We start from the raw sequence: 24,971 nt of genomic DNA, 5'->3' as shown, positions 1-24,971 counted from the left end.
TGGTTATTCTAGACAATGAGTTTGTGTTTGTCGTGACAGTGGGAATTTAGTTCAGAGCAGAGGAGGTAGTGAGTGATCACTGGTAGTGTGTTTGCAGTTTCTGCATGTACTGCGAAGCCTGTGGACTTGGGAATTTTATGAATCAGGGAAGTAGCAGGATTTGGAGGAATACCTTAGAAAACACTCACTCATTCATAGAATCATATGCAGTGTAGTTTAGGTAGACTAGCCTCGTATCAGACTCTCTCCTCGCCCGGTTATATCTAGATGCCGTCTGGTTTGTTGGTTAACCAATGCCTGTGGTAGATGCATTTACGTACCTAAACGGACAATTTGGCAAAGTCAGTTTTTCGATCAATGACTCAAGATGGTGTTCATCACCAATAGAAGTGAGACATGCATCATTCATTGGTGATATGTTTGTTATTCTATTGAAACCCAAATTGTTTGTGTCCATATTTGAAACCAGGAATTTTCTCTAATGTTAGGAAGTTGCCAAGTCTGGCAACAATCTTTGACAATAGTTGTCAGATTTGAATGAGCTTAATTAATAATAACAGAGCCATGTTCCTACTGATACGCATTGCCATACAACTCGTCTCAACAATCAGGCTCGAGGCCCTAGTGTGCGATTTGTTGCTGTTCTTCATGAACAAGTGATGCAAAAATTAAACAGATTTACAGCATTGATTGCAAATACAGAAAATGCAACTTTATAAGATTGCATACTCTGAGACTAAGTGCACATGCATCATGTGCACTCTTTTATCCGTTTGAGTATGAACGATTGTATTTTGGCGGAGATGAGATGTTCCGTTGTTGTAGAGTATGAGAGCACACTTTGAGACATACAGATGATAAACGTAGCATACAGACAGGTGAAAGTTCTTCAATGACTTGCAATGATTCCATGGCAGTCGTTGGAACGACCACACTGAATGGCACGACTAAATTGAATTGAAAGTTAACTTCTAATCATCATGTACGTACCTTCTTATGCTTTATTTCTGTATTCCAAAAAGGCCATTCTTACCAACTCTAAAATATTTGAGACGTTGCAAATGACCAAACAGCAAGTTATATTCTAAAGGTAGGAGGATAGCGTAGGATTTCCCACTTTTTATTTCCACGTATGTCACCAATCGAAAGATCTTGTATTCTCACTATATATACCATGTAGAATGGAGAGCACAGCATGTCTTTGTCCTGCAAACCCGCCGCGTCGGTTGCTTTCGATCGCTATTAGGTTAATTAACTCCCAATTCTCACAAGAGGCCACTTATGATAAACATGTGCATATCAAATACTGACTCTCCCACTAAAGACAATCTAGCTGTAATCGAGGCAAATAACGTGGGCAATTCGATTCGGGCATATTCCATTTCCATGCACACTTATCGCGTGTAGGATTGAAATCATCGCGGTTCCAGCTTATCATATCAATCAAGTTTCTTGAGTCTGAGCTAGCTGTCATTGTTCTGTAGAGAGCGTCAATTTGAATTGAATATATGCCATTCGTAGTTAAATACTGACGAGATCTTTTTCACGGAGAAATTTTGGTAGCTGCTTACTTACACGTTTGTTACGTTGTTGTTAACAACGGTTTGTGCATTCATCATGTTCTTTGTATTTTAGATTACTTGAGCAGTGTTGCTGTTGTGGTCTGACCGGATTTGCGTACTAAGGCATCGTCAAGGTGAGCTGCAAGGCACGAAGCGGTTGCTAGAGAAGTTTGGGGTTGCAGCGTGCGCATGAGTTGCCGCGGGATCATGCACGCGCACTCGATCCGTTTTATTTTGACTTCCTCGATCAGAATGATAATCTGAAGTGCATGCATACGGATAATGTAAACCAGATACGACATTGCTGGCCACTAAACTTCTCCAAGATTGAATGCTTGGCACAACCCATATTGGTAGGAGGGACAACAGGTTCTTATTTGCATGTCAAAGCTATCTTCTACCGCTATTGTCAAGAAGCAGAATTCTATGCTGGGGGTTTCCCACTGGGTTTTCCAACCCTAGTGTGCTACGTTTACCAAGACAATTATTTTGTTTTGTCTTGGCAGCGATAATTTCGTTCAGAGCAGAGAAGATAATGATCACTGTTAGCTTACATGCAGTTCCCGTGTACTGTAAAGCTTGTGGACATGAGAATTTCATGAGTCAGAGAAGTAATAGGATTTGGGGAATAATCTAGAAAGCACTCATTCATATCCATGGATGAGATGTAGTTAAGCTAACTAGCCTCATACCAGCCCTTTCCTCGCACTGTCATATCTAGATGCTATCTGGTTTGGTTCATCAATGCCTGTTATTTACTTACCTAAACGGACAATTTGGCAAAGTCGGTTTTTATATCCATGATTTAAAGTGTTACTATTAGAAATGAGAGATGCATCAGTCATTGGTGATTACCTGAGGCCCTGATATCCGAGCTAAGGGTACGGTAGTCTGGTGACGACCGACCGTACGTACAGACATATATATATATAACTCGATTAGCTCAGATGAAAATGAAGCTATTCCGACGAATAGACAAGACGTGGTGTAATTGCTGACTAATAGACAAACGTGATGTCGTCATAAGTCTCAACCTCTCCTTGTTTGCTAGCTGCTCAGGTCATCCATACTGTACATATTGGTTAGTCCTTTGCTTTACATAAGAGTTTAGCACTTACAAACAACGCCTAATCTACAATTGCACGTGACATGTTTTTCCACTAACAGCCAGGCGTCTAGTGAGCGAAGGTGCTGGTATGATTCAGGCACCATGCGGTACATGCACGTAGCTGCATGAAACCTGACTTGTAACATTTGCTTGTTCCACAGTGTTTCTGAATAGTTCTTCTGCAGTCGGCTAACTTGAATTTTCGGTGTGCGTGGCTGAGCGATGTTGTTGCAGCTACAATCATTAGTGTCGTCTTCAACTGAAAATAGGCGCTCCACGGGAATTCGCGAAGGGAAATGTACATTGTCCGTGACAGCGCGTCTGTTTGTCGGAAAAAGCGACTGACCTGTCTGTAAGTACGTAAGCCTGGAGACGAGTTGCTTTGCACCCTTTGTTCACACGCCTGCATTGGAAACCTAGCTGAGACCAGTGGGTTCGGCTAAATACCTCAGTATGCAAAGCGTGATCACGTGACGAGATATGAGTACATACACCGGCCGAGGGTTTAACACTGTAGTGCTTCTCTATTTAATATGATATTCTATTGAAACCCAAACTCTTTGTGTCCATATTTGAAACCCGGAATATCTTTCGTATGTTGGTAAGTTGCCTAGTCTGATAACAATCTTTGACAGAAGTAACTATATCTAAATGAGCATGAATAATAAAGAATTTAGCCATGCTCCTACTGAGACATTGCCCTAGATACAACTCGTCTCATCTATCAAGCTGCAGGACCTAGTTTGCAATTTCACGAGCAAGTAATTTGAGACAGAGATGATGAACAAAGAGCTGACCAACCGGTGAAAGCTCTTCAATGGCTTGCAGCGATGCTATGGCAATCGTTGAACGACCAAAATGATTGGAACGTAGACTTCTAGTAAACAGTAAACATCATGCACATGCCTAGTTTATCTTGTATTTATAAGCGCCATTCTTATCAACTTTAAAATATACGACACTTTGCAAATGACCACACAGTAAATAAAAATAGGGTAGGAAGATAGCGTAGGATTTCCCACTTTCTATTTTCGCGTATGTGACCGATCGAAAGATATTATGGTCTACTTAGGTTTACTGTAATATGTAGAATATGTAGTGTTGTTGTGCTGTATTAATAGAACTCTTGTTCAATACAATACAACACAACACAACGCCGCCTACACTATAGTTTAGTTCAACGCATGCTCATTCTAATCACATGTTCCTCTACCTCTCTCCTCACGAGTGTAGTCTGTCTCGGGGTGGGGAAGACTTCCTGTATGCTGCGTTGTCTGCATTCTTTGCCCCGAGCCAGCCATTCTCCTGCACATCATGGACTGTGGATGATGCTTTTGGTTAATTTGGTGAGACTCGAATAATGTGACTACGATGTCTTCGAATTTCTTTGTTAGGAGTTGCAATGATATATGATCTTGGTGTTTCCGCTTTTGAGATTACCGTCCTCTCTCTCCTCCCGTTGTTGAGACTTCAGAGTTCTCCCAGACCTCTGTGTTCCATGGTAGTATAGGTAATTTTCGGACACTGTGTCTTTGATCATAACGCTGTTTATAACTCTCTTTAAATCTTGCGTCATCTCGTCGAAATTGAGATAAATAGGTCCATTTGGTAGAAGTTGTTCCACAATTTACTGGTAATTATATTCGAAGTTGTCGTCTCATGAGCAATTCCGATGAACTGAGTTTGCACCAAGATAAAGGGTTGCTCGATGTGCTAATAAGGCCGCATGGATACTTTTTGATTATTTAATCATCTTCATCCACTGCACCGTCCACTCCGTCAATCAATTACTTTGAGTATAGCCTAGACTACTGGTGATAAGATGAAATCCATAGGACTTTGTGCGAGGTTTTACTGCCTCGTTTACACACTGGGGGCCATTGTCGCTCCTCAGTACTTCGGGAATCCCATGTCGAGCAAAAGTGGACTTCAGAGTAGCCACGATGTGGTCCGATGTAGTAGAAGTCAACTTGAATACCTCCTGATATCTCGAATAGTAGGAACTCTTTCCGTTGATCTCAAGAGATATGACCCCACAGCTTGCCACGGATATTCTGGCAATATGGTTGGCATAAGGGGCTTTCATACTTTTCTGCTCATCTTGGTACTGACAGTACAGTGGCGGATCAACTGGGCTATCGTTTTGGAGATGCCTGGATACCAAACTGATTACTGTGCTCGCAATCTACAGCGTGTCACGCCTTGATGGCCCTCGTCTATCTTTTGGAAGACCTCTTGACGAAAACTGTTTGAAATAACAATCCTATTTTCGCAAAGCAGGGTCTCGTTCCTTAAAGATAGTGAGATCCTCACATGACAAAATGGAACAAGTAAATTAAGGTTGCTGCAGTTTACTAATTGGACCAGCCTAACTTGCAATCATGAATGACTTTTTGGACTATTCCATCCTCTATCTAAGCTTTGCGGTATTCTTCCAAGCGTGGTTCAATTGTCGGCTTGCCACAGATTTCACAAAAGCTTTCACCAAATTTTGGAGCTCGAAAGACTCCTGGTCTTCTGATATCACTGGTTCTCTTGACAGTGTATCAGCCGTGTAGAGTTCCTTTCCCGGAACGTGCTCTATGGTCTAAGTATACCTGCCCATCGGTAATCGAAATTGTTGAGTTCGAGGTGGTAGAGTGTCCAAAGGTTTTGCACGGACCTAGGGTGAGAGAGGTTTATTTTCTATTTATATTACGAGCTGTTTCACCAATAAGAACCATGATAACTTTTCACAAGCCCAGGTAACTGCCAGGGCTCACTTTTCTACCTGGGCATACATATTCTCAGTCATTCACATTGGCCTTGAAGCAAATGCAATTGGTCGCCAGCAATGTTTTCCTCTTATGGCAGGACGGCGCCTAATCTACAGGAAGATGCAGCAGCTGATACTCTTGACCTCTTCTGAGGATTGTACAAAGTGAGAATTGCTGGTTTTGTCAGCTCCTGTTTGAGTTTTGAAAATGCTTTATCCTGTGGCTGATCCGAAAGCCATGCTGTCTTTATACTCAACAGCTCACGCAGTGGCGGACTGAGGTCAGCTAATCGAGGTGCAAACTTCCCAAATTGATTCACCATGCCTAAGGAGCGTCGGAGCTCTGTTAGATTCTTGGTGCTTACGAGGTCTTGTATTGATTTGATCCTCTCTGGATCGGCTTAAATGCCGTTGGCTGTAATTACGTGACTCAAAACTTTCAGAGTGTTAGTCTCAAATGCAGATTATTCACGATAAAAGTGACGCCTGCCGTCTCCAGACGTCGCAGAACTTGCTATAACCGTCTTGCTTTCTGTTGTTGCTTCCGTAGACGAGAGCGTCATCCATGTGCCAGCAAACATCGTCTATGTAACGGACAACTCCATCTAGTCCTTTTAAGATTATCATCTTTCTCCTCCTCCTCCTCTTGAACAATTCTTGTGCACTTTCAATTCCGAAAAGGAGTTTCTTGAAGCAATATCTGCCATAAGCAGTGGCAAATGTTTTAGTGGCTGTGACTGACGGCTAGAGGAATTGGCCAGAAGCCGCTATTGACAGCATTTACGATTGTAACAGATCACAAACCACTGGTCAGCCTGTTCAATGAGAGCAAAGCGGTGCCAACCATGGTCTCTAGTAGAATACAAAGGTGGGCGTTGACCTTGGCGGCGTATCACTACACCGTTGTATTTCGGGTTGGTCGTGACAACTGTTCTGCAGGCGCCATGAGTCGATTACCATTAGAAGACAAGGAAAATGCAGAGGAGGACGCATCAGAGACAGTACTGAGGATTGACTACTTATCAGGGAAGCCAGTCACGGCAAAAGCCATTCGGCAGTGGACTAGAAGAGATCCCTTACTTAGTCAGATTTACAGGCATGTCATGAAGGATGGCCTGACTTGGTAGACCAGAGTTTGTTACCCTATTACAAGCGTCGAAATGAGCTGACAGTTCAAGATAGGTGTTTCCTTTGGGGCAACCGAGTGATGGTACCAACATCTGGAAGGGCTTCCGTACAAAGGGAATTGCACGAAGCTCACCCGGAAATTTTCCGGATGAAAACTCTGGCCAGGAACTATTTCTGGTGGCCATGGATGTGTCAAGACTTAGAGCAAACAGTGAAGACGTGTGAGGCTTCCCAACAGCATGCGAAGGCTCCATCTCATGCTCCTCTCCACCCGTGGGAATGGCCCGGTAAGCCGTGGGTCAGAGTACACATAGATTAAGCAGGACCTTTTATGGGGAAGATGTTCCTAGTTGTTGTCGACGCGTATTCTATGTGCATAGATGCGTACGCAGTACAGACGGCTACAACGCAGGTCACTGTGGAGAAACTGCAGGTGTCTTTTGCAGTGCATGGGTTGCCAGATGTGGTAGTGTCCGACCGTGGCAGTTGCTTTACAAGTAGTGAATTTGCCAAGTTTTGTGCGGCGAGAGGAATTGTTCACATAACATCCTCTCCTTATCATCCTTCATCAAATGGGCTAGCAGAAAGAGCTGTGCAAACGCTCAAACAAGGTCTAAAAAGATTGACAAAGGCACAATGCAGGAGAAATTGAAAACTTTTTTGATTTCATATCGGAATACGCCTCATTCTACAACAGAGATATCTCCCGCGGAGCTGTAGTTTGGAAGGAAACCGAAGGTCGTTCTAGATTTGTCACGGCCAAATCGGACGGGAAAAGTACTCAAGGAGCAGGAGGAACAGAAGCATTACCATGATCAAAGACACAGCAACAGGGGCCTGCAAGTAGGACAGACAGCGTACCTCCGGAATTTTGAAACAGGACCACTTTCGATTTCTGCAGTAATAGCACAAGGTCTTGGACCATTTTCCCATTTGTCACTCTGAGGGACGGTCGAAGGGTTAAGCGAAACATTGATTATCTAAGGGAGAGATATTCCGTCAGTCGCAGGAATAATGCAGACGAAGCTGGATCCACGCCAGGAGAGGACGACTTACCAGAACAAGAGCTGACCTTTCTAGACTTACCAAGCCAAGAGGAAGAAGTGATACAGGACGATGACAAAGTACCCAATGTGGACGAGCGCCTACAAACAAAAGTATCTCAAACAGAAGTACCTCAAGCTGAATCAACCACTGAACTCAGACGATCTAACAGAACAAGGAGACCACCACAGCTTTTAGACTTGTAATCTTGTTTTGACTGTGCCTATGCAGCTGTAGTTTTATCTAAAGGGGAGGGATGTATTGTATTCAATAGTGCTATATATGAACATACGGGGCAAACATACGGGTAAGTGTGAGAGCGGCAAATGGCGTACCTAGTCGTAGAGTTGAGCACGTGTCTGAGTACATTATAAAGACCAAACAATTGGTTTCGAGACTTTGTGCCACATAGATAGTCTCTTCTGTTGACTTTCCATCAGTAGAGAGCGTCCCCGGGAACTCAGGTTTCAGCGCCTGGGACTTTGGACCATGTATACAAAACTTTAGTAGACTGCTCAAGACGGCGTGCTTGCACATTCTGGTACTCCTTCTTGCTAATTGCCGTAAATTCTGCCCCAGTGTCAAACGTGAAAGTCTTGGCTAGTCTGCCACCCTCGCAGCAAATGTCGATGAATGATCCTTCCTGATGTAAGGGGAATAAGTAGGCAGTATCCTGGCTAGACTCTGATGTGACCACCGTTGCAGATATTTTGACCCAGATATGTGCCCCGTATTGACCTTTTTCTGTTAAACTTGAAACAGGTTGCTGTAAGTGCAAGACAATTGACATCTGGCCTATGCGGTCTGCCACATCGTTTGCATGGCTGCCGTTTGACGTCTCTTCCAGGGGCGCGTGACTGCAATTTAGCGCCAACTTTACCGCCGGTCGCACATATTTTCCCGCCGTTCACGGCTGCTTTCCCACCTTTACGCTTCTAATTATAACCTGGTCAATCACTATGGGGTGCTTCTTGCTGCTGTAATCCTCCAATTTCTGATGCTGTTTAACTAACGCTTCTTTTTGCAGTACGGCCCTTTAGCCCTGTACAGCGTTAAATTGGCATCCATTTGGAGCTTCTCAGACAGTGTCTGATATGGTAAGCCTTCCACGATGCGGCCGCACAACATCTCGTTTCTCAGGTCGCCATACTCGCACGTTTCTACCAGTCTGTAGAGTACAGTAATATACTTACTGCTCTGCTGTCTCACTTTTTCGCTGGTGTCACTTTGTAAACCGAACTTTCTCAAAGACCACATTCTTCTTGTTACTGTGAAAAACCTGTCCAGTTTCTCCATCACCTTGGCATATTTTGCTCATTCTCGGCCGTGATATAAGTGGATGCTAGAACGTTCTCTGCGTCGTATCACATGCCATATCGGAGGGAATTGACGCGGTTGGGAGGCGTTCGACAGCCCGGACGCTGCGCGGAACTGCTCAAATCTCTTCTTCCATCGTCGCCAGTTATCTAGCTTCTGAAACGTAAACGCTTCTGGAGTGTCATACTCAATTTTTTGCAATCTCATTTCTTATAGCATGCAGTGTTATTGTTCTGTATTATTGATCTCTTGCGCAGTACAGCACGGACTCTGCATTAGTCTAGTCTAGTTCTACGTATTTGCACTCCAATCACATTTTACCCCACAGAATAGAGAGCACGGAACGTCTTTGTCTTACAAACCCACCGATTCGGTTGCTTTCGGTATTGCTTGACTGTCAATTATCGCAAACAGCCATTACGATAAGCATGTCCATATCAAATACTATTTCTCCCGCTAATGACAATCTGTAACCGTGAGATCGAGGCAAATGACGTGGACAATTCGATTCGGTAATACTCTTTTTCCACACCTATCTCGTGTGGGATTGTAATCTTTGCGACGACATCAGTCCAGCTTGTCATATCAATCAACTTTCTTAGTGTATAGCTATGTATATAGCTGGCATTGTAGAGAGCGTCAATTTGAATTGAATAATTGGCATTTGTAGTTAAATCCTGGCAACAGCTTTCTTCACGGAGAAACTTTGGTGGTGGTTGTACAAGTTAGTCAAATCCTTGTTCATAAACGTTTTGTGCGTACATCATGTTCTTTGTATTCTAGATCACTTGAACAGTTTTGCTGTTGTGTTCTGACCGGCCCTGGCCTATTAAGGCACCGTAAAGGTAAGTTGCAGGGCGGGAAGGGGTGGTGTTATCAATGTGGGGTTGCATACAGTGGGATCCATGCACGCGCGTTTGCTCTGTTTTCTTTAGTCTTGGTCGATAAGAATCAGAATCTGCAGTGCATACATATAATGTAAACCAGACGCGACATTGTTGTCACTGAACCTCTCGATCCACATTTGACTGCTTGTCACAAATCGTATTGGTAGGAGGGACAACGGGTTTCTATTTGCATTTCAAAGCTATCTGCTAACGCTATTGTATGGAAAACAGCATACCATACTGTGGTCCCACACTTGCCTTTTCAACCCTACCGTACTGCGTTCAACTACACAAGCTAGTTTGTTTTTGTCTTGGCAGCCAGAATTTAGTTCAGAACGGGGAAGATAGTGATCACTGGCAGCTGACATGCAGCTTCCACGTGTACTGCAAAGTCTGTGGACTTGGAGTTTCATGAATCAGGGAAATAATAGGACTTGGAGAATACAAACACTCACTCATTCATAGCATCATATGCGCTGTAGTTGTAAATCTTCATGCACTGCACTCTTTAAGTAAACCAAATCATCTTTCTTTTGAACTACCAGTCTTCCAATTTTGCTCCATTGATGTCTACAATAACTTGCATACTTGAATGGATAGACGTTGAGAAACATGTGATTGCTGATTTGAATCAGCGAGTTGTTACCATTGCGCTTGCTGTGGAGCTTGTGAACTGGAGTGCAGCGCCCTCTCAACTCTGAGCACAAACCTTTTTTTGTAAGCAGATAGTTGGATTGTCAAGCAACAAATTTCCGTAGTTCATGTAAAACAGTGTCCTTCCATGCTACACCCCTCACCTTCGAGTCGCTCCACTGTCGCTTTGATTCACAGCAGCTTCACACTTATTCGTATGGAAGTACGTGGATTTAACGTGAATGGTTGAAACTGTTTATAATCACAGCAGCTAGAGTAACTTGTAAGTTAACTATTACAATCGTTGATTATTGGTAGTTTGCGAGCATCTGAAAGTTGTTGTGTCTGATCTTAGATTTGCTTCTAATGTCTGCATGTTGCCTATCGTTGTATTGCTTGTACAGAAATTAAGTCAATCTCAACATTGCTGTCAGCAACTCGTTTTACAGCATTACCCAAATTGAAAGAAGACGTAAGACTTATTACAGTAGGAGAAATTTTGAAACAGAAAGAGACATAAATTTCATCCTTCTTTATATCCTGTTGACTTGACAAGAACATGAGCTGTTTAAGAGAGATGCCAAACCTGACTCTCGTTGTTGTGATGGTATTTTTCAGGTTTGAGCACAAGTTTGTCATTATTTCGGAATTGATAAAAAGTGATTGAAAGTTCTCTGGGTCAAGCCTTCTAAGCTATTCGATGAACAACAATCCTGTGTTTTGTCATTATAAGAGGGCATTTATCAAGTAGCTCCAGTTGGGCTTGTGCTATTCTCCCCTGCTGTTTACCAGTAATCTTTATGGTATAGTTGTCTCATAATTAGAAGATCTTGCTGCTATGTTGGTCCATCAATGACTGTCGTAGATACATTTGCATACTTTAAGCAGAATTTGGCAAAGTCGTATTTTAGATCTATGAACTGCAGTGTGAGGTGTGGTGTCTATTGCCATCAGCAGTGCTGGCTAATTGTAATTTCTCTGTTGGTTTCATTGGAACCCACATTCTTGTAATGACCTGATTGGAAATAACGAAGAACTTAGACCCTCGCTGCTAGCGCTATAGGTTGCGGAACAGCTGCTGCACGTACTGTACTGGTGAATGGTAATTAACACGAAGAACGTGAGAATGAGGCTGGACACATTGACTGAAAATGGGATTGACGACATCTGGCACGCTAATTAACACCAGGGATAACAATTAATGAGCGCATGCGCTAGGGGTCGGCTGCTATAACTGATTTTGGCCGGCAACAACACAGAACAGCTACTTCACACGCAAGTAACGACACGCAGGACTACAGACTGCCAGGCGTGCTACTTAGCATCGTGAGAAGGCCGGGGGCTGGACACATAGACTGACACGTAGGATTATCGACATCTGGTAGCTCTTGAAACCTTTCGATACCAGTGATAATAATGAGGTCATTCATGCGCGTTTGTGATGCTTCCAGACAGTATTTTACAGCACAAGGATGAGTGACTGTAACATCTAATAGTAGCTTTTTAACATTTTTATACTTGTAGATCGCGATATCGCTACGTTATTTTTTCTCAAACTGGGCTGGAAGCTCTTTTCAGCGGAAGTCGATAGACCTGAGCAGGTCCTAAAAACAGTCAAAGACCTGTTTATGTCGCCTATTCGGACCTCCAGCGACTTTTTCATGCGAGAAGATGGTATCCTTTAGAGTCTACTTCTTCCTAGCATGGAAGAACGCAGCTGTGGACGTCACTTAGCTGAGGGAGACTTTCTCTGAAGCAGCAAAGCGCAACAGTTCGGAACTGTACGTTGGAATGTGAGAAATGGTGCTAGCATAGGATAGTCTCCAGCCATTTTCGCAATGGATTCCGCTACAACTAATAAGCTTTGACAGGTCCTCTTTGGTGGAACGCTTTGCAATAAATGCTCCAAATTGCGTATCTTTCACTGTCTTGTGGAGTCTTGCTTATAGCCTATTTTGGCTTTTCCAGCAACTGCATCATCTAAAGTTGGTAAGATTTTTTTGTTCTGCACTGCTGCCGAAGTTGTGAGGCTCATTTATAGCAGTCTTCAAATCTCTTGTAAGCGGTATATTTCGGCGGTAAATGCAACTGTATAAGAACTTCACATGTTGTGTGTAAACGAAAATTTCGAACAGGAAAGTTAGACAAACTATTGCCCACACATGCCCTCAAGAAGGCTGAGCTGGTTGTTTGCAAAGCTTTAGTAAGGAAACAACTCTCTCTATTTTATTCTCGCGATTGCGTAAAAGTATAATTCTTATTATATAGAAATAAATTTTCGTTTGGACACCTATCTTCATTAAAGAAAAATTTTATCCGTTGACGCATGTTAAAAACTTACGTTAAGGTCTTGGGCTGCAGACCGAACGCTTGCTGTGGACTAGCTACTTAAATGCATGAGAGACGGATCCAGACGCTTCAGCTAACTCTGGCAGTGAAAGAGTACATGTTGCAGTTCATAAGCGACTCAGTCGCGTTCATACGTTCTATATATGCTCCACATGAATTGTCTTGAACGAATTGCAACTTCTCGGTCATTAGCGCTTTCCTTCGAACTTTTAGACCTGAGATTGCGCGACTCTAGTCTGAACCCAAACGATGCTAAAATGATTTCGGAAGTATTTATCGAAGAGGTAGTCTAACAGCTTCGGGTCGTTTTACCTAGTCCAATAATGAGGTGAAAAGATACCTTGCTTTTGCATTACGCAAACATATCATTTGTAAATGCCACGAGATCTCACGAACAAAGAAGAGACGTCTGCTGTTTTTGCGGCGATACCTTGGTGGACGGAATGAAACAAATACTCTGATTCTGCGGCAGAACGCTAGCTAGTGTAACTGCTCCACCAGTCGAGGCGATGGATTTTTGCGCCGCTGCTGTTCATGTCCTATAACCGTAAGCTTGAACTGGAGCTGAAATTAAAACTAACAAGCTTGCATGCACCAAAGTCTCTATTTACGGCCCTGGCGTACACTTAGCCGCCAACGAGGATTTCCAACGCGAGTACCAGCGTTAGTGCACTTAGCATAACCAATCACTGCCTAACCAATTAAAATTTGGTGCCACCATTCTGGATCTAAGACACTGATTGGCTATTTCCAAAATCGTGTCCGTACCGTTCTGGTCCAGACTGGAGTCGAGCGCTTCACGCGCTGTCTGGTTTGTAAGTTCGAGGCTAATGTAAGGTGCTCCTTTAATTTAATATAAGCAATTGAGAATTGTATAGGCAAGATATTTGTAAAGGTAGCTCATTATCTCGTTACGTGATTTGAGACAGACATGTACATTGCTGAAACTTCAAATCGGGCGTAGCTACAAATTAACAAGCTAGTGGACTTTAAATAATTTATGTCTTTTTTACATTCAAACAATTGGAGACCAACTTTTACCTGAGTTTATTTGAAGTAGAGAGGTATGTTGTTAAAACATTACGAAACAAAGATAGTACAGTCACGATCTGATTTTAATGACTTATAGTTAGTGCGAATGATCTAGAAAACTCGTCCATATTTTAGTTGCGTGTTAGAGTATTCTTCAATTTTTAATGAGCTGTATATTATCCAACAAGTTTCCCGTAACTCTTCGTTTCGTTGACAGCTTGACGACCTGTTTGTGCAACGTTTCGTTAAATCTTACTGCCTTTGGAGCATGGAGGACGAGCTGCAAAATGGTAAATAACAATGTTTAACTTCAATGATTGTGTATTACTATTTCTTTTAGCAAAATGGTGTTGTTGTAGAGCTGGATGAGCCAAAACCAACGTTCATTCCAAGTAATCTGTATCGGCTAATTTACAAAGCTCACGATTCTTATGATATAGCGTCGGAACAATTGGTATTTGACGAGGAGCAGCTTTACAGGCTGTGCAAAGATCATACCAAAACATCCGTGCAGACTTGTTCAAGAACCAACAGAAAGAGAATTCGCTTTGAAGAGCTGACGAATGAGTACACTGTTGTTGGAATGTGCGGTCAATGCTTACTTATCGCAGAGTATTTACTGCAAAGAAACGAAATTTCCGACAGTTTTTTAAAATCTTTACAGAAAGATGCAAGCAGTCTGCCGTTTGGTTTGTACTTTTGTACTTCAAAGGGCGAATATCCTGCTCTCTGCATTCTTTGGAATCCCAATGATTCCAGTGCGTTTGAGTCAAAAGCGTTAGTATTGCTTAGAATATTGTGTCAACTAACTTCTGCATTGTGGGTATTTGACAATACTAATATTGAAACTCTGAGGGGTGTTGCAACGAAAGATACTGAAGTGAAGCTTTTGACAACAGTGATGAAACAAGGTACACGGAAATTATGGGCGTGGCATACAGTAAATGGTTTATGTTTTTTAACTTTTGTAGATGATTTTGAGGAATTGGTTGGTAACGCTCCGTTTGTACTGAAGGGTGAGTCTAAAATCGACAATAATGGCTACCAAGTCATCTCTAACAATACGAGATTTTGTCTTCTTTCTGAGACGCTTGGCGTTAGAGTCGAAGACAGGACGGAATCAAAGCCACTAGTGTCAGACTGCTATTCAAGATGTGGCGATTTTACAGATATCGTTAGGCAGTTGGAAAACTATTTAGTAGAGTTTGAAAACAGTTTTACAACTCTATTTGCAACAAATTTGACTCAAGAAAGGCTCAACCTGAGCCCCAACTTGGAAAAAAAATTGAAAGGAGCTGAAGAGTTGCTGCTTTCTCTGTGTCCAACGGCAGAATTTATGTTTAGAAAGCAAGAGGCTCTTTCTCTCTTAACTCAGAGGTTAAGTACAGCCTTGATAGATGAACCACCTGACCAATCGTGCGATTCCCAATTATACTTTTGTAAAACGTGTGATAGTATCAGCGCAGAATCTAAATGTAGTCCATGCGATGAAACGGGTGTTCGGGCTGACGAACGGTTTGTAGAGGAATGGGATCGCTTGTCTAAACAGAAGGATAAAGCCAAGGACATGAAACCTTCTGATAGCCTTTTACAAGATTTGAGCGAATGCATTGCGTTTCTGGAACTTTTAGAAACTGCCACGTCCAAAGCTGCTGACAAGCTAAAAGCTAGCACGATGAATTCCAAAGAATTTGGACAAGCATTTTTTGGCTTCTTAGAAGAACCAAAACCAGCAAGCGGTAAACCGCAGCATATTCGCTGGCTAATAAAAACAGCTAAGTCCAGCTGGTCTAGTTTGAAGAAAATAACATGGTTTAGTGCGGAAGAACGTACTGACATCAGCCACAAAAGCCACCCAACTGCTCTAGAGACATATACTACACACAGATCACATCTTTTGTGCAAAGTTGTTTTTAGGAGCGACTCTGATGTAGCTAAACTTCATTTTACTAGTTTCGATACTAACCCAGGCTGTACTAATTTTTCTTTGTCTGGTAAAGTTACCATTACTTCTCAACCTTTCCTAATGGTGCACAAACGTTCCTCTCAGCTGTGCTGTGATGCTGCTGCAAATGAAGTCCTTTTTTGTTTTTTCAATTCTCGCGATTATGTTTGCGTCATATTACAGAACCGAATTAGCTTGGATAAGGCTATTTCTATCTATTCAATTTCGAATCGGCGCACTCCTTCCGTACATGCTCTTCCAACTAGCGTGCAATGCATTCAGCATGCTGCTTATATGTCTGATGAGCTACATCTTATAGCCATGGTTTCTAGTTCGGTAGAAAAAACCGTAACACCAAGTTTTGCTTCGATTCAAGTATTGTCTAACGAAAAGGGCAGTGGAGACTATTTTTCATTTCCCGTAACTCGAATGTCAAAGTCCAAAGAACAGTTGAAGATAAAAAGAATACAGTTTATTCCACGTTTGAGACTTCTAAGCATTTTATACGAAGACTCGTTGGTTCATATTTGGAAAGTTGATTCTCCAGAGTTGCGCTTCAGAGTTACTTTCCCACAAACTTTCGACTGTTTATCTTATTCTCCAGATGGCTGCTATTTCTTACTTGCCCAAACCATCGATAGCAAGCAACTTAACATTTCTGCCTACCGGATGTGTACAGTCCCAGGAGACAGACAAGTAGACGAGACTTGTCGTCTGTCATCGATTAATGTGTGCGCAAGTTTGGATTGCTTACTATCAGATTGCTACTTTCTTGCTACAGCCGTTACCAAAGATGAAATTAGAATATCGTTTGTGGGCCCCAAAACTACTGTTTTTCAGCATTGTAATTTTCCACTGGACCAAAGGAAGATTGATACCAAATTGGTCACTGGCGATGAACGCAAAATTAGCAAAACGCCTCTTGAGGCATTTCAGACTGCTCTCCGAGACTGTTTCCGTGTATTTCCCACTACGACTCCATGTGACTCAAAAGATTTAACATTTTCTGAAAAATTGGTAGTAGTACGACAAGACAATGAAGATTTGTCAGATCTCTCAGTTCTCTTGAGAAAATGGCTTGGATCACAAATCGTTTCCGCTGTCAAAGAGCAAGGAAAAAGTGTAAGGAAATTAAAATTTGTAAAGAATGTTTTTGTGAAGTCGATGAAAAATTTGAATACCCAAGAATATTCGAGGAAGTCTATTTTCGGAACTTTGATAATCGAACTTATTTGTTTGCTACCTGTGCAGATAGTTCGAGCAAATGAAAGTCACGTTTTGCCAATTAACAGCGGGTTAAAGGTCATGACTTTAGAAAGGTTGTCACGTGTTTTGAATCGATCAAACCTCTGTGATGGTATGGATTTTGGTCCAATCGAGTCAGTGATAGAGCACTATGGAGGTCGTGTCAAGGTGATTTCTAACATCGGTCGTTCTTCGACAGGAAAGAGTTATCTTGGAAATCATCTCTTCGGATCACTCTTTGAGGTAGCGGCTACCAAATGTACCAACGGTGTTTGGATGTCTTGTCATTGTATGTCGACATGTCGGTGTAACAACTGTATGGAAATTTCAGAAGATTGTCGCCGTCCCACGCTTTTAGTTGCGTTTGATGTAGAAGGGTTTGACTCGATAGATCGCGTGCTTAGGGGCGACACTCTGTTGTCTCAGTTAATCTTTTCTCTTAGTTCAGTAATCTTTCTAAATATGAGTGGAAAGGCATTGGACAGAGGCATTCAAAAAATGTTGAAAAACTTTGCATCTGGAGTCTCTGCGATCTGTACAGCCTCTATGGATAGACCTGAAGGTCACCAGTTGTCAGAAAACACTAGTTTGAAATATGGAAATTTCATTTATGGCGACATTGCTCTATTTGAAGGAACTTTTGTGCCTTTGTTAAAGGATATACAGGCAGATGAGATCGATAGTTTGAGTTTTCAGATTCACGATGAAATGATTGAAACTAAAAACAGAACTCCCCAACTGAAAATTCTGTTTAAGAAAACAGCATCTGCAGTGTTACGGACTTTCCAAACCCAACAATACTACAAAGATGTTGAACAACTATACTTGCATGTTGTAGAGCCGTCTTTGTGTCTATTTCAAAATGGAGCATGGTTTTTACGAAAAGTAAGAGCTGTGGTAAGGCAATTGATGACTAACGAGAATAGGTCTCTTCAAGATTACTTCGTTGACACAACAAAGCAGCACGTGACAGAGGCCATTGAAGATGCTTTGGTGAGAGGCAGATTCTCTTCGTTTGCTGGTGAAATCGAAATATCTGACGATAGTCGAATTAGCACGAAGCCGTTTGTTGTAGATGTTACTCTTAGAAAACCAACCTCAATCGGCAAGAAATACTTTTTGGTTGGTTATTGGAAGGGTCAGGCTGTGTTTGCTTGTAAAGGCTTTTGCAACTTTGTAACAAGACTGTGTCTCGACAGCGAAAAAGGCGAACTTTCTGTTGAAAGAGATGCGTCGAATGTGCCTTTGTCACATGTTGTAGTATCTTCAACAGGAGAAATTGATCCAAAATTTGCCTCTGCAAACGAATTCAATTTGATAGAACGTGATGACTTTTTTGTATTAGAAGACACTTATGATGGAGCACAAAAATTCTTGCTGCAAGTGCTTGACATGTTTCGAAAGGGAAGCGAGAGAACTGAAAGCAATGAGAAGAATGAGTGGCAGCCGAACTTTGTTGACTTTATCTTAGAGATTGTAGAAAGGCGCTGTAATAGAGTGAAGTTGTGGCTTGAAGTATTGGCTAAGGAAGTACATGTTGAGAAAGAAGCGTTTACTAGAATTATGCCGCCTGCGGTCCACCATCGCTATAAGAATTTTTCTGAGTGGTTTCGCATTTGTGGTGCAGCGTGTGGTGTACAAAATTGTCGTTTTACTTGCTTACTGCCTTGCACACATGCTGTTGGAGAAAGGAACCGCCATAACTGCTTAAACAAGGTACATTTGTGCCAAAAGGATTGTGTTTATGGTTGTAAAGGGGAAGACGGTGAAAAGGCAAGGTGCACAAAAGGGGCTGGTCATCACGCTATTTCCGGAGATGTTGAACACAAATGCAGTTCGGAAAATCATCAATGCTTGCAAAAATGTCGTTTACTAAAAAATGGTTGTAAAGAGAGATGCAACAAGTCAGCAAAGCACGATGGAGTTCACGACTGTGGAAATCGGCATAATTGCCCGAACAAGTGCAATGTACTATTTTGTCCCGCCGAATGTAAGTTTGGAATTGACTGCCAGCACAGCTTGTGCCTTTGCAGCGAGCCTCGTTGCAATTATCTGTGTGAATTGCCTGGTTGCTTGAATTTTTGTGTGCAAGTTCATGGACATGTGTCAGACAATTCTAGGCCACATCTTTGCGGACATACTCACGAATGTCCTGCTCTTTGTCAACATGTAGGTGTCTGCGAACGGATGAACCGATCTGACGAAACTCTGATATTGTTTACTCATGTTAGCTCTGAATCACAGGAAATCGTTGAGGCTTCTAAAGAGTATTGTATACAGACTTCTAAAGTAGCCAAGTGCAGTAACGTCATAACCGTTTCAAGTTTCAGTCATGAAAAACAGCACAGTTGTAGAGGAGACCATACTTGTCAAGCAAAATGTCCCCTGTGTCGTAAACTTTGCACTAAATCTGTGAACGAAACGGGTAGCCATAGGGGAAGACATGGTATTCAAAATGGACATGGCTTAATGTTGCATTCGTATCTGGCTGGAAATAGTAATCAAAACCCAATAAAAAGTAGCGATAACGGAACCAAATACGCTATATCCGATTTCTTGTATAAGGAAACTTGTGCTGAAGTTTGTTTGATAGACGCTTTCGGAGGAAGGGGACATTCTCATGTTTGTAACATAGATGACGATCCAAATTTGAATTCTTTGCAATATCGCCCTTTGGAAACAGAATTGATTCCTGACGATGGTTACCAAAAAGGTTTATGTTCTCACGAAGACTTTTGGATACGTATGGAATTTGACGATCCTTGCCGCAACGAAGAGTTCAATATGTGTCGCGCTCGTTGCGGAATTTGTGAAAGTAGTTACTGCACAAGAAAGCTTGGACACATTGACGAAAATGAGCATAACCAATCAAGCGCTTGTCTAAACGAGCGTTGCTTTGTGTCTTCTGATGGGCATCATTTTGAATGCAATCATACTCCCAATTTTCATATAGTATTTGTTTTTGATACTTCGGCATCAATGACGACATCGGACTTTCAGCCTCCTTCTGATATTCGTGTCCATGAAACCTGCCAAAACCGATTTGGAGCAGTGCTGTGGTGTGCATTAGAGATGCTTCGGTCTCATCAATGGATAGCAAACAGATGTCAAGTGACCATGGTAACGTTTTCATCCGAAGGACTTGCAATATTTAAGCGAAAATCACTATATGAAGCAGATAAAACGTTTTCTGACATTTTGCAGAATGGAACTAATATACCATCTTCCCAATCTTTCCTATCGAGCTTAATGATAGCTAATGCAGACTCTGTTAGCAATGACAAAGATATTACATTAGAAGGAAATACGTCGTTTGCAGAGGGTCTGAAAGAGGCCAAATCTGCTATTGAAGAAAACTTGAAATCGGACGAAACTCCAGTTATTGCGTTTTTCTCTGATGGTCACAACAATGCATCCGATAACAGTGATATCGAAACGCAAATAAGGAAAATAGGAAATTTAAATTGCAAACCTCCTAGAATGTATTTGGTTTACAGCGAAACAAAAGCTGTTGATTTATTGCTTAAGATGAAAAATTGGCTTGAAGAGGAATTCGTTGGACAGAGGTCTTCTTGCAAAGTAGAATGTTGTCCGTGCGGACGGACATGGAATGGATTGAGAGATCAGTTTATGAAAATAGCACAAGACTGCGCACAAAGCCAGTTTGTTGTTCCACTAATTGATGGCTACAATCAGCAAGTCGAATGGCTTTGTATTCAGGAGCAATCTGATACAGATAGGTTACAGTCACGGCCAGCTCGATTGGTTTTGTCAAGTTCTGTCTACTTCAAACTTCTTGTCTTTTTGCGACCAATCTGGTCTAGATACGCAAAACAAACTTCGCACAAAGATCATGGCCGGGAACGACAAGATACCTCTGTTTTACTTTACGGGAGTTCTCATGATTGCCTGAATGAGATTATGAAAGACTTGGCATCGTCTCATGGTTTCTATGTTGATAAAACAGACTTGAATGGCCTTTCTGGAGCAGAACAACGTGATGAAATTAGAAACGCTTTTAAAAGAGGTAGGTCAGCAGCTTCTGGTTCTAGCGTTTTACTTCTGTTTAGCCAATTGGATTTAGCTTTTTACAATTGGGACGGTTATAATGCTGACAATGGAGAACCAGAATTTCTGCTTCAATTGGCTCTCCTCAAACTGCAACCTCCTAGAAACGTAGATTTGTGCGTTTGTTGCACATCTTCAAACCCGTGGGTTATTAGTAATCCAGTTTTGAGCAGCTTTAGTTTGCTTGTGGAAATTTCTCATCCTACAGGAAAAGAAATCGGCAAAATCGTCAATTGCTGCTTTTCCTCTGGTATTCAGGAAACACGAAATCGCATTCAGCACAAACTTATGGGCTCTAGTTTAACTAGCGTTTACAAGTGTTTGAAAGAAATCGGCGGCAATGTCGACGTTTTGTTGCAGGATGACTTCATTTTGGAAAGAGCTGAAGAAAACCGTCGTACAGATTTTGTTCCTGAGCATCTTTGCAATCGGATTAAAACTAAACAACAGGCACTTCGGTATTTCGATGGTAAACGGAGACTTTTAGAAATGAGCCGTTATCCCCAACATTGCGGTATATTAGTCGAGTCCGATATATTTCGCTATTACTCTGCTAAACTGCCCCGCGAACAGATTTTGTCGACTCTCATTGGAGACCACCAGTACAAAAGCATAGAAGTGCACTGTAGGCAAAATGGATCTCCTGGGAATGTGAGTTGTGTTGTCATTGTTGGTCCTAACGATGCTCTGAGTCATTGGATCTCTTCCTTTATTGCTCACAAAGTAGCAGGATGGTACACTTGGATTGCAGCAAATACTTTGAAATTTTGCTCTTTGCAGCAAATCTTTTTTCAATCGCTGCTTGATACCACAAACAATTCTGTAGTTATCTACGCTGAGAGTCTGGATACGGCATCCAAAAGTAACTTAGAATTTTTGCATCGCCTAATAGATAACTTGTTGAAGCGTAAGAAACGCTTACAAATGGTTGTCAGTGTCAGTAAGAATATGGAAAACGAAGCAAGAAAGATAATAAAAAATTCTGGATGGTCGCTTGATGCCACTATCAGACATGATCTATTCGTTCCATTGAACGCGGAACGTACTCGTCAGTGCTTGAATCTACTTCTTGATATTAACTATTCTAATTGGAGCAGCATGAGTGATCAACACCTTTCTTGGATAGCTTCGATGACTAAAGAAAAAAGCTTTGAAGAAGTGTTTAATATACTTAATATGGCTTTTGATCGTACACTGGTAGACTATGTTGACTGTACGCATGTGCAAGCGGTTGCTGTTACTTATAACGAACCAAAACCACCGATGAACGGTCATTATTTTATTGCATCGACCTCTAAAGCAATTTGTGCCGTCCCTCTGACAGAAAACATCAGCAGACAAGCTGAATTCAAATTGACTCCTAGACGTCTAGCCGTGGAAGATGTTGCGTTGGTCTTAAAACTTCCATATCGATTTACTCATGAGAAGCTAGCGAAAACTGAAAGAAGCTGCGTAGAGGAAATTGAGAAGAGAATTATTAAGATCTCGTGTGACCATGCAGTTGTGTTTGCGGAAAGGCATGTGGGATCGGCAGAAAATGAAAGTACCAATAAGTATTGTAAATCTATGGCTGAAGAGTTTGTAGTTGCAGATAGTGACAGTGAAGCTGCAAGCATGGAAATTTCAGATATGGACAATTGTAATCCTACTGTAGCCGACCAAACTGCCGTTAGGGACGAGCACCCATCAGGTCTGCAGGAACTTAGTGAGTTACATGACGTGGTCAGTGAAGCTTCAGAAGAGGACAGTGCGGACACAGATAATTTGGCAGCAGGTTTTTCTGAGATGACGGCATTTTTTTGTTCTCCTGGTAAGGCGGATCCTCCTTGCACTTTAGCAAATGGAGAATACAAACTGAGCCCTGTGTTTTACTTTGGGAAATTTCGCAAATCTGACCGGTTTGAAAGACTTCGAGTATCCGTCACTTTGCCAGATGGATTTTCACGAGTACACTCTAACGTTTGTTTGTGGCACAGTTCAACTAACGAATACCAGTTGCCCAATTGGAAGAAGGTCATCTGTCGCTGGACATCTGCAGAAAAGCGCAACATATCATTTAAGACAAAGGACCTTTTTGGGTTATGGGCGTTGACAAAGTGCCAGTCTGGACTTTGTAACACCATTTCTGGTGATTTCGTGGCTTGTTTGTATGCCGCAGAGTGTCCGAAGGAAGGAACCGGATGGAAGTTTAGAGTATATGTACTACCAAACGAAAAACTACAGGTTTGTGACATGCTTAATGTTAAATAGAAATTGCATTCGTTAAGTATTCTCGTTCGTATGTGCAGTATATATTCTACTAAGCGTAGAAGCGTGATGTAATAAAGTATTATTCTATTTGGTATAATTGCAGTGTTTGTGCTACAGATTTTAGACAACTTGGAAAAAAGTCGAATTCGCGTTGGGTACCGAGTCGACGGTCCGCGCGAGGCAAAAACTAATTCTCAACAGTTGAGTGTTGCATGCAATGTCGGCAGCGGATGGCGTCTTGCAAACGACATGAAGGTTCGACAAGTCTTTGTCGGTGATATGATGAAAGCATTAACTTGATGTCGCCTTAGGACACCGTACCAGAGCACAGCGGAAGACCTCGTAGTTGTCCTAAGCCACTCGAGTACACAATTGATCGCGTACCAAACACTGCTGAAGAAACGTTTTCCGTTTCGTTTAAATTATTGGGAACCAGTTTGTATGTACAGCATAGTTTTCCAAAAAAGGCCAGTCATAACTCATTATTGTTAATATCATTTTAAAATATTTAATTTACCATTGTACCATTTAGGGATCATCTTGTGGGATGGTGGATGATTTAGAAACAGACCTATTCTCAGAAGCGATCATATCAACAACGACAACATCGTCCAAGGAAGAAAATGTCGCTGCCAAAATGGAGTTAAAAGACCTTTTATCTTTAGCAAATGTTTTGGGTTTTAACGAGAAAGAAATTGCTACCATTTCTGAGAAAGCCAGTGAAACAACTGATAGCGTGAAGGCGTGGGCGTGCGAGCTCATCATACGATGGAAAGATGCCGCTAGGAGAAGGGGTATCACAGAAGATTCTCGCAAGCAGCACCTCGCAAGTGCCTTACTGTCCGATGAAGTTTCGAGAGAAGACCTTGCAGACATGTTGCTTCAAACAGAAACTGCTCAATCTCAGTAACTTGCGTAATTAATTGTGAGCATGATATACGTATGTGATGTTGCGCTTTTACTTATGTTAGGGTTAATTAATTGCAATTGGTAAGCTGCATAATGCATTGGTCAAGATGTAGCTATTAGGGAACTTTGTGTAGACGAGAAATTTGAAATGGGAAGTATCGTAGCACTAGTATTATCCTATATGACTTTTATGCGATTTGTTTGCTGACATTAGCAGTATGTAGCTAGTGGACATGGCAGTGCATACGGCTGCCTGTTTAATATTAGTCGTATGTTTTAATTTATAGAGTGTTCAAAACAAGTTAGTCTTGTCAATCGTTCCATTCGAATAATATGCATGTTACGGAAATTACAATATTTCTCCATTTAACTAAAAGCTTAGAGTTGTTTAATATTCAGTCGCAAGCAAAGTTACTTGCTATACGATTATTACAATATGAAGTTGTGACTATCGATATTCTTGTGTATAGTCATGCAGTAGCGTACGTAGTGAGAAGAGGACACAGTTCCATATTATCGCCGAAAATCCGTCTGTATTTTCCAGCGTAGCGTTCTTCTTTTGATGTAATGTATCTCCTTTTCGCTTCTTTCAGTTTCCTACTTCTATATCCAACTAGAAACCACCAGCAAGCATTAGTTCTGAAGTACGACGCCTCCGATATGCATAGGCGTCGGAACTGATCATGAGGGACTGAGGGGGTTACACTCCAAACCTTTACCATGATATTCAAGGCTTGAA

At 41.8% G+C, this 24,971-nt stretch overlaps 1 protein-coding gene across 1 annotated transcript; it reads left to right on the top strand.

The window, feature by feature from the left end:
* Positions 1-1,499: 1,499 nt before the first annotated feature.
* LOC134178469 (uncharacterized) lies at positions 1,500-24,547 on the top strand. The gene is made up of 10 exons (XM_062645346.1): positions 1,500-1,559; positions 1,636-1,696; positions 9,585-9,638; positions 9,698-9,759; positions 14,033-14,105; positions 14,175-14,726; positions 14,787-23,296; positions 23,441-23,578; positions 23,635-23,790; positions 23,856-24,547. The coding sequence occupies exons 5-10, from the start codon at positions 14,084-14,086 to the stop codon at positions 24,231-24,233; spliced, it is 9,756 nt and encodes a 3,251-aa protein (XP_062501330.1). The 5' UTR covers positions 1,500-1,559; positions 1,636-1,696; positions 9,585-9,638; positions 9,698-9,759; positions 14,033-14,083; the 3' UTR covers positions 24,234-24,547.
* Positions 24,548-24,971: the final 424 nt, after the last annotated feature.

This window comes from Corticium candelabrum, chromosome 4 (assembly GCF_963422355.1).
Source record: "Corticium candelabrum chromosome 4, ooCorCand1.1, whole genome shotgun sequence".
Classification (NCBI taxonomy): Eukaryota; Metazoa; Porifera; class Homoscleromorpha; order Homosclerophorida; family Plakinidae; genus Corticium; species Corticium candelabrum.
Note: the sequence above shows the minus strand (reverse complement) of the source record. Positions and strands in the feature narration are given on the sequence as shown.

Coding starts and splice junctions, on each gene's coding strand:
- LOC134178469 (XM_062645346.1), top strand. CDS start 14,084: ATGGAGGACGAGCTGCAAAATG. Junction 14,727..14,786: donor GACAACAGTGATGAAACAAG/GTACACGGAAAT, acceptor TAACTTTTGTAG/ATGATTTTGAGGAATTGGTT. Junction 23,791..23,855: donor AGCATAGTTTTCCAAAAAAG/GCCAGTCATAAC, acceptor TGTACCATTTAG/GGATCATCTTGTGGGATGGT.